General features: G+C 43.0%; 1 protein-coding gene across 1 annotated transcript in view; it reads left to right on the top strand.

The window, feature by feature from the left end:
* The window catches only part of Lyg2 (lysozyme g2), a 12,397-nt gene extending 7,393 nt beyond the window's left edge, over positions 1-5,004 (top strand). The window contains exons 4-6 of the mRNA XM_031368822.1: positions 443-639; positions 1,505-1,643; positions 3,252-5,004. Coding sequence (XP_031224682.1) covers positions 443-639; positions 1,505-1,643; positions 3,252-3,370 — 455 coding nt within the window. The 3' untranslated portion in view covers positions 3,371-5,004. The remainder of the gene's footprint in view (positions 1-442; positions 640-1,504; positions 1,644-3,251) is intronic.
* Positions 5,005-9,790: the final 4,786 nt, after the last annotated feature.

Raw genomic sequence — 9,790 nt, 5'->3', positions numbered from 1 at the left:
TATCTCTTGATTCTTTCTAAACCATGCCTGGATGTGCTGGTTTTGGCATAGCAAAACAATTCCATAAATTAAAGTTTCAATTCTGGTTTTGCTGTGCTCAGTTCATGGTACAATGTGAGTCTTCTGAGCAAGCAGAGCCTTGTGCAAGGTCACAAATAAGTCCGTGTTCTCAATGCACAGACCACATCCTCTGGCACAGAACTAGCTGTTTGCAAAGCTGGATTAAAACCCTGATTCCTGGTTCTCCACTGCAGCTTCTTGGCAGGAAGGAGAGGGAGAAACAGCTGCAGAGGCTCCTGTAGGCATTGGTGGCCCCTAGGTTTCTGCTGCTGGAATGATTGGCCTGAGCTGTGGGTGTGGTCAAAAGCTGAGGCTAAACTAGTAGGCGAGGACCGGTCCCCTTCTTCAGCAGGAGAAATCCGTTTCTTTTCTGCTAACATAGGGATCCACGGTTCGGAAATGTTTGCCGAGATGGATTTGAAAGCCATAAAGCCTTACCGGATCCTCATCAAAGAAGTGGGGCAGAGACACTGCGTTGACCCAGCCCTTATCGCTGCCATCATCTCCAGGGAAAGCCACGGCGGGGCTGTCCTACAGAATGGCTGGGACCATAAGGGGCAGAGGTTTGGCTTGATGCAGGTAGGGAGCCAGAGACTTTTCATCACCCTAACTTCAACTCTCCATGCAGAAGCTCAAAAGTCCATTCCAGGAGGGAACACCCAGGTGTCTGGGCACACCTTGCTTTGTGACACCTGTGGTATTTTACTCAAGACAGCCATCAGGCATTTCTTTAAAATATTTCCTTTGTATGGTAACTACAAAAAAATCAACTATACCTGTATCTATCAAAAACAACACGAACCATTCTTCAATTGAAAACATTTTATAAAGGTTATTATTAACTTTTATAAAATAGTAATAATAATAATCATTGTCTTCTTGGGGCTCCAAGTAGTAAACTTCATGATCATATATTGAAATACTGTAATTAAGCCCTGCTTCAGCCACTTTTGCTCCTCTGGATTAACGGGAGGAGGAAAGCTTAACTATTTAGATACCTGTTTCCAGGCTTTTTAATTATTTATACTCAGTAGCTCTGGTCAACCAGACACTTTGTAGCCCATGCTGCACAGGAGCTTGAGCTGGTCCTCCTGCCTGGTAGTACTGGGATTATATGTATCACCAAGCCTGGCTAGAAACAATATTATATTTGAATTAGCTGAGTAATTATTTTCATCCCGAATGTCTAGAAATTGGATACTAAGTATTTATTTTGAAATCTTTCCCTTCTCCCCCTCCCCCTTCCTCTTTCCGCTTCTCCTGGTGGGCTTCTGCCAAACAGCTCTTTCTCTGACTCTCTTGTCTATGAGAGAATGTAGACTTTGCTGGGTTAGAGGAGATGCTGAAACCCGGTAGTTGAACTTGACTACAATGGGAGAGACCTAGGAACGGCAGAAACGGTGCCACCTTGCCAGATACTAACGTGATTGTTTGAATTTTCTAGCTTGATAAAAATATGTACCATCCTATTGGTTCCTGGGACAGTAGGGAACACCTTCTTCAGTCTGTTGGGATTCTAACAGAAAGAATTAAGGCAATCAAGAGGAAATTTCCCACCTGGAATGCAGCTCTGCACCTGAAAGGTAGGCCCCAATGCCTTGGCCTTTATTTTATTTTATTTTTATTTTTAGATTTATTTTATTTTATGTGTATGAGTACACTGTACCGTGAGCTACCATGTGTATGGCTGTTGGGAATTGAACTCAGGAATTTCTGCCAGCCCCGCTCGCCCTGGCCCTGCTCACTCCAGTGTAGTTCACTGTACTTGTCTTCAGACACACCAAAAGAGGGTGTCCGATCCCATTACGGGTGGTTGTAAGCTACCATGTGGTTGCTGGGATCCTAACTCAGAACCTTCGGAAGAGCACTCAGTGCTCTTACCTGCTGAGCCATCTCACCAGCTCCCAACCTTGGACTTTATTTTAATGGGCAGCAAATGAGACTACTGAAAGTAACTGTACCCCAGGCCCCCTGGAAGCATCCCCAGTGGGCTGGCTTGGAGGGAGCCCATCTGAAGAATGCATTAGCATCCTCTGAGCCCTGCATAACTTCACGCCCTTTACCTTCCTGCTAGATGTTGGGCTTCTAATTGTACCTCTGGTCAACTAACTATTAAGCCACAGAACAGCACTATAAGAATTAACAGAATAGTTTAAAACAGTGTTTACATTCACATAGACTTATTTTTTTTCTCCTGGGCCAACACTACTATTTTTTCAAATTGTTTGAACAAACTTTTACTCTGAGGAATTTCAGAGCTTCAGTTAACTTGGAGAAGTCTAAGTGAAAAATCTCTATTTGGCTGAACTCAGAGCCCCTCAAAGATGGAATTAACTCGCTAACCCCACTGTGATATCTTTCTCCTTTTTTTGTTTTCTTTTTTTTTTGTTTGCTTTGTTTTTTGAGACAGGGTTTCTCTGTGTAGCCCTGGCTGTCCTGGAACTCACACTGTAGACCAGGATGTCCTCAAACTCAGAAATCCACCTGCCTCTGCCTCCCAAGTGCTGGGATTAAAGGCGTGTGCCACCACTGCTGGACACTTGTTTTTTGTTTTCTTGTTTTTTGTTTTTGTTTTGTTTTTGGAGGTACCGATGCAGCCAGTTATCGCAGCCAGAAAAACAGAATTCCCCCTTAGATTCACTCGCTTCTTCTTCCTACTGATCAGTTTCCCATTTTGCCTCTTAGAGGATCATGCCTTACATATTTACATGGATTATCTCTTTCCATCCTTTAGTAGTCTGAGCGCTGAGCAAAGAGTTTTCTGTTACTATCTCAAGGTCTTCAAAGGCAGGAACGAGAACAACCAGCATCAAACACAGCTCCTTTAAATAGATCAATAATGACTTCTAGGGCAAAATAGTGCCTGCGTGCATACAAGCCCTCGTGAGAAATGAACAGGTCTTCAGTACCTTGTACTCAGTGAGGAACCTTTCTGACATAATAGGTGCTTTAAAAACATGTTGGGTGGATGGATGGATGGATGGATGGATGGATGAATGAACTGTTGAATAAATGAAGAAAGATTACAATCTTGTGTTAGTTCTGTCAGATCTGGGCTATGTAAAGAGAAGTCAGAAACCTTACTACTCTGGACTCTGCCTGGAGGGCGGTGAGATGATGTGTTGGGGGGCTCGTGTCTTATTTCTGCTGACAGCTGAGATTGGAATCTAAACCCGTGTGTTTTGTTTCAGGTGGTCTGACTGCTTTTAAGTTGGGGATGGAAACTATTGTCACTCCTGCAGACATAGAAGGTGACTTAGTGGATGACATCCTTGCCCGGGCCAAATTCTATAAGAGACATGGCTTCTAGGTAGAGCGAGTTACGTGGGTGAAGTACTCAGCTGGTCCCTCTTTCAAGGTTTATTATTAGCCCATTGCATTCAATAGGAGCAAAGAAATGGTTACAATTATAAAAGAAAGTTCATCTTCAAAATTTTCAATCAAAGTAAGCTAAAGAAAGGAAGGAAAGAAGAAAGGAAGAGAGGTGAAGATGTACAACTGTTTAGTTGCTTGAGTTCTTGCCTAGCACCTGCAAGGCCCCAAGTCCCATCTTTATCACAAAGAAAAAAACCTAGCTTCATGGTTCCTAGGAAACCTACATAGACAAAGACAGATAATTTCTTTGTGGTCGGTATGAATACCATAGCACTCAGCATGTGCATGGTCTAGCTGGGCTTCATTTTAGCCCGTGATTTTAACAATCACCTATACTCTACCAGAATTACTAATCAGAAGTGAGCCTTTGTCCCTTTCGCAGTATCTACCCCAGTTGCTAGGACTCGGCTCATGAGATGTGTCTGTCTCAGAAGCCAGGAATCATGGATTTGGAGACAAGGTCTCGCAAACTTGTAGAAATTGTAGAAACTCCTCAAACTTGTAGAAATTCTCCTGCCTCAGCTTCCCAAATTCTGATATTACAAGTATGGGCCCATACCTGTTGTGTAGTCAATTCTTAGGATTTGATGAGGCCCCAGCTTTACCAGCTGTTAAATATTGTTCTTGTTCCTGCATGTGTGGAGACTGAGATGTTCTTCAGATGACCATGCTGCTCAGGGATAATTAATTTTGGATTTTCCCCTGGAAGCATTAATTTCACCAACACTAGCCCTTTTGATGTCACTATTGTAAAGATAACTAAGGTGTAGGCCAGGCATCTCCAAACAGGAAACAATTACTGGCTTACTCCGTGAATCTGTTTCCTCAGGGTTCTTGTTCTGCCTGGCACACAGAAATGTCCTTCCTATAGGAGGACAGAGTAAAGATGTCTTAGTTTGGCTCCCTCTAAACTAGACCTGTGACAAGAATGTGGGTGCAAGTAGTTATGGGGGCACAGAAAACACTGTTATAAAGTGGTTCTGTGACATGGAATTAGAGAATAGCAAAGCATGTGTCATCAAGCCACTACCCTAATTGGCAATGGGACGGACTCAGCCTTGCAGGAAAGCATTGAGCATTTACCACAGATCTACCTGTGCAGGTGCAATCTGCACAGCCCCTCTGAAAGCCACTGGTTGAGGTACCTTCCTGTTGGGAGAGGGTGTTGGTTTCTTGCTAGTCTGATGTGCTAAACAAGCACAAATGTGGAACCCTTGTCTACATTTCCAAGAGTGAGAAGCTAGGAGTACAAACAGGAAGACTGAGTAAGAATTCTGAGAAGTCCAGGGGCAGGGGAGGAGGGAGGAAGCATCGCTCCAGAGCTTCCTGTTTCCATCCCGACTGAACAACATGTTACAAATAATCTTGAAATACACAAGCCTATTATGCCTCCCGGTTCATGTGCCAGGCTTCTGCAGAATCTATCAGAATGGCCAATTGGACCCAATAGAACTATCTCTGTCTCCGTCCTCCTTCCACCAGTAGTAGCTCAACAGCCAACTCCCAGGAATCTACTGAGAACAATGCCTAAGACGTTAACCCAAATGTCCATTAAATTGTCTTGTGTCTTCAGCAGTCTCAACTTCTTTATATTTGTTGCTCATGTTCCTCTTAGAGATATGCATCAGGTTTTTCATTGTAAACTTTACTTCTCACTTTTAAATTTGTCTCCAAACTGGGGTAAAGAGAACTGTTGTAGCTTGGATCTGGAGTGCTCCCCCCACTAACCCCTCCCCCATGTTCAATCCTTGGTCCCAACTTGGCATCAATGGGAAGAGTGGAACCTTTAAAAGATGAGGCCTACTGAGACATCTTCTAGCCCTGGTGGACACCTGGACTTGGATATCAAGCCCCAGCCTCTCCTTCTTCATTTCCAGCTGCACAAGTTCAGCAGCTCTGCTCCCTTGTACATTCTCCACCAGGACATGTTGCTTTGATAAAGCTTTGTGTTTTCTTTTGTGTACCAGCTGAATAAATGCTTTAAAACGAAACAAATCAAAATGTTTCCCTATGCAGCCCAGGCTGGCCTGAGACTCCTAAGTCTTTTCCCTCAATCTCCCTGGTGCTAGGGTTACAGGAATGCAACGATCACACCTATCATGTGAAAGCCACACCCATTTGTATTTCTTTGTAATCACTGCCCTTAGTATAATTATCATTACAGACTAACAGTTTATTCCATACAAGGAAACTAGCAAACAGAATATGAAGATTTAGTGCCTGAGATTACCAGGGACCAGCCCCCTTTGAGGCCAGGGCTTGTAGCTGATGGGTGTAAGAGCATCGAGGGAAGATTCAGAAGGGGGACACCATCCAGATTTGTCTCATGAGAGATGGAAGCACATCTTGGTATGGCTTGGCCTATTCTGACAACCTGTTTCTCTCACAGGCTTTATTTATACACAAAATAATTTCCTCAGAAACTTTATTCATTGATTACCCAGTTTTTCAAGATACATTTTCTTCCAAAGTCTTCCTTGATTGCACAAGAATATTAAAAGAGGAACACAGCAAGCAAATAACAATTTTATGAGAATTAAAAACTAACATTATGATGAAATCAATTTTCTTTAAACTACGTACCTTCTTCCTTAAGATCGGTATCAGAAGCCCTACGGTTACAGAAATGCTAGACAGGATGACTATTTGAATTTGATTCTGTTTCAGTTTGGCACAAAATTAATAAATCAAAAGTTATTTCCTACTACTTGTTGTATCAAGCTTGGATTTCTACAAAGGTTCAATTTCTCTGACCTCTGTTTAATTCCTCCTTTCCTTCCACTATATTTCTTTTTCTCTTTCTTTCTTTCTTTCTTTCTTTTTTTTTCCCTTTGGTTTTTCGAGACAGGGTTTCTCTGTGTAGTCCTGGCTGTCCTGGAACTCACTCTGTAGACCAGGCTAGCCTCGAACTCAGAAATCCACCTGCCTCTGCCTCCCAAGTGCTGGGATTAAAGGCATGCGCCACCGCTGCCCAGCCGCTATATTTCTTTTATAATTGACATAAGACCACTGTCCTTTTCTTAGATTCTTAAAGTACTGTGCAGCCCCTTGCTTAAGCAAAGCTGGTCTGTTCTTTGTCTAGAATATTAGAAAAGTTCTGGTCTGACAGGTCTGTTTAGGAAGGCAGGCAGTTCACTGAGCCAACATGCTTTCCTCGGTGTCTCTGTCATGAACCCATGTTTCAATACGATTCCTATCTTTATTATAATTCTGTAAAGAACAGAAAAACATCAGGATTCCTAAAACTGCTTACTTCAGGAAGGTACCAAGGTTTGCCGTTAACTGTGTGGTCAAAGGCTCTTCCTAGTCACACTAGTTCCTTGTTTCTGAAACTGAATATAAAAACCTAGTGATTCAATTAGTTTGTCAGCTTCTAGAATTTCCCTAAGCTTTTCTTCTTTACTAGTTGTTCTCAAATCCTGTCTCATGCTTACTAGTAACACTCATTAATAATCTAAAAGTGTATCTAAGTAGTAAGTTCTAAGAAAGACTCAGTTTTCTGCAGAACTGTTTTTCCCAGCGGACAGCCATTGACTCCGGTCTTGTTTACAGCAGCTTCTTGTCCCAGCTCCAGCTTTCAGAGAGAGGTCTTTAACAGCGAGTATAACACAAGTATAACGAATGTAGCAGATTTCCACCCAGGGCATTGAAGGCTCAGTCCAGATCATCCAAGCTCTAGAACTTTGTCAAACAGCGCCTTCAGAATGCTTGGCATTGCCATAAGATCACTCATTTTATATTTTAATAATTTCAAGGAAGAAAAAGTAGAAATAATACATAGATCAATTCTCAGCTTGCTGACTACCATTTTAAGGGTAAACTTCTTTATTTAGTGTTCAGTGTTTTATATCTGACTCTTATTAGAAACATGGTCAGATGGTCAGCAGAGGCCAGACCAAACCTCTGGCCAGACAAATGCAGCCCCAAGCAGACAAATCTGGATGAAATGACCCTTAGAGACACAGGTCAGGACTAAGGAATGAGTCTTTACAAGGTTTGGAAACCATGTGAAGCATAGGAACACTAGCTGAAGAGCTTGACACACACAGAGCCCTTGGGATGTATACAGGGTGGGCTTGTTTCAGCTGGTAGATTGTGAGGAGCCATAGTGCCTATCGCCTCTTGGCCACACATGTAACTTCTCTTCTCCTTGAGAGGGAACAAGACGGGTGGTTTCCTTCTGGCCAGTAGTACCTGACCAAGATGAAGGGTTGCCCATGACTGCCCATGACTGTTTTACAAGCTTAGTGGTGTCCATTCTGCTAGAGTCCCCAGCGCTGGCTTTCAAGAGGTCACTCTCCAGTTCTACAATCACAAAGAAGTGAATTCTGCCAACAAGCTCAGAGTCTGGAAGCAGATCCCTGCTCGCTCCTAACTCTGAGAACCAGACATTATTAGCAGGAACTATTTATTGCAGCTTCATGAGACGCTAAGCCAGTGGTTCTCAACCTGTGAGTAGTGAACCACCCCTTTGGGGATGAAATGACCCTTTCCCAGGGGGTCGCCTAGGACCATTGGGAAACACAGATATTTACATTACAATTCACAACCGTAGCAAAGTTACAGTTATGAAGTAGCAACAAAACAATTTTATGGCTGGAGGTCACCACAACATGAGGAACCACATTAAAGGGTCACAACATTAGGAAGGTTGAACAGCGCTGGTCTAAGCAGTCTACCAGCTGGGCTATGAGCACTCTTCTGCCTCAACAGAAGCCATGAGGAGGCACATGCTTTAAGCAGCTTTGCCTGTGTAACCACAGAGAGCTGCTGCCACTGCAGCCTACGCTTTGGACTGTTTCTTCTTTAGACATCTTCATTTCTAAATATTCAGCTTAACAATCCTTGCAGTAGTGGGCTGCTGAAGTTAAGATGGTTACCCAAACTATAACTCTTTAGAGAAAACAAAACCAAACCAACGGTAGTTTCTCCTGATCTCCATATTAACATTAGCACCAGAGGGGTGACACAGAATGGTTCCTATGTATACAGGTATTTATTTCCAAGCCCACTGTAGGCAGGTATGCTTGTGGCACTATACAGGCAGGTTTCTCTCCAATTAGACATCATTTAAAAGTGGCCTTTGGATTCCTGTTTCCTCCAGCCATACATATACCAGACATTTAATAATTACAAAATTAAAACTGCAATTGGCTTTCAGCTCATTAATAAATAAAAGCTGATTTCAGGCTTGTAGTTCGATGGCACTTTTGCCTTGATGAAGTACTCAACATTAAGACCTGTGCCAGGACACTGGAACAAAGGCATTTGCAAATGTTGGTGTAACTTGAGCTGAAAATTACCAAAGACAAAGAAAAGTAAAGGACGCAAGAGCGCAGGCTCTCCTTTAGTGAGCTGCGCGAGCTTCCCACTACTGAGTCTCCCCTAGACTTCTTACGACTTCTCCCTTTTCCAGGTATCTGAAAAAGAAAGGAGATGAAAGGATTCTCCCCTTTCTTGGGCAGTTCAGCAGTTCAGAGCTCACACTGTTCTCCCAGAGGTCAAGCTTGGGTCTGTACCCAGAGCTGCGGACCTCCAGACCCAGGGTATCTGGTGCCCTCTTCTGGTCTTTTCACACACCTGCACTAATGTGCACCCCCTCCCTCAAACACACACACACACACACACACACACACACACACACACACACACACACACACACACTCACGCACACACGCACATTACTAAAAATAAATCTTTTTTTCTTAAAGATTTTATTTATTTGTTTTATGTATACGAGTACACTGTAGCTGTCTTCAGACACACCAGAAGAAGGTATTGGATCCCATTACAGATGGTTGTGAGCCACCTTGTGGTTGCTGGGAATTGAACTCAGAACCTCTGGAAGAACAGTCAGTGCTCTTAACTGCTGAGCCATCTCTCCAGGCCCCAAATAAATGTTTCTTAAAAGTAGGTTCTTGGGCTGGAGAAATGGCTCAGTGGTTAAGAGCACCGACTGCTCTTCTGAAGGTCCTGAGTTCAAATCCCAGCAACCATATGGTGGTTCATGACCATCCGTAACGAGATCTTACGCCCTCTTCTGGAGTGTCTGAAGACAGCTACAATGTACTTACATATAATAATAAATAAATAAATCTTTTAAAAAAAAAAAAAGAGTTGGCTTGATGGGCTGGTGAGATGGCTCAGTGGGTAAGAGCACTTACTGCTCTCCCAAAGGTCCTGAGTTCAAATCCCAGCAACCACATGGTGGCTCACAACCATCCATAATGAGATCTGACTCCCTCTTCTGGTGTGTCTATGTAATAATAAAATAAAAAAAAAAGTAGGTTCTTTACATATGTAGGGATTTAAGACAAGAGCATTGTGGGTTAAAGTAGACACTTACAAGAGGCCA

This window comes from Mastomys coucha, unplaced genomic scaffold (genome assembly GCF_008632895.1).
Source record: "Mastomys coucha isolate ucsf_1 unplaced genomic scaffold, UCSF_Mcou_1 pScaffold14, whole genome shotgun sequence".
Lineage (NCBI taxonomy): Eukaryota > Metazoa > Chordata > Mammalia > Rodentia > Muridae > Mastomys > Mastomys coucha.
Note: the sequence above shows the minus strand (reverse complement) of the source record. Positions and strands in the feature narration are given on the sequence as shown.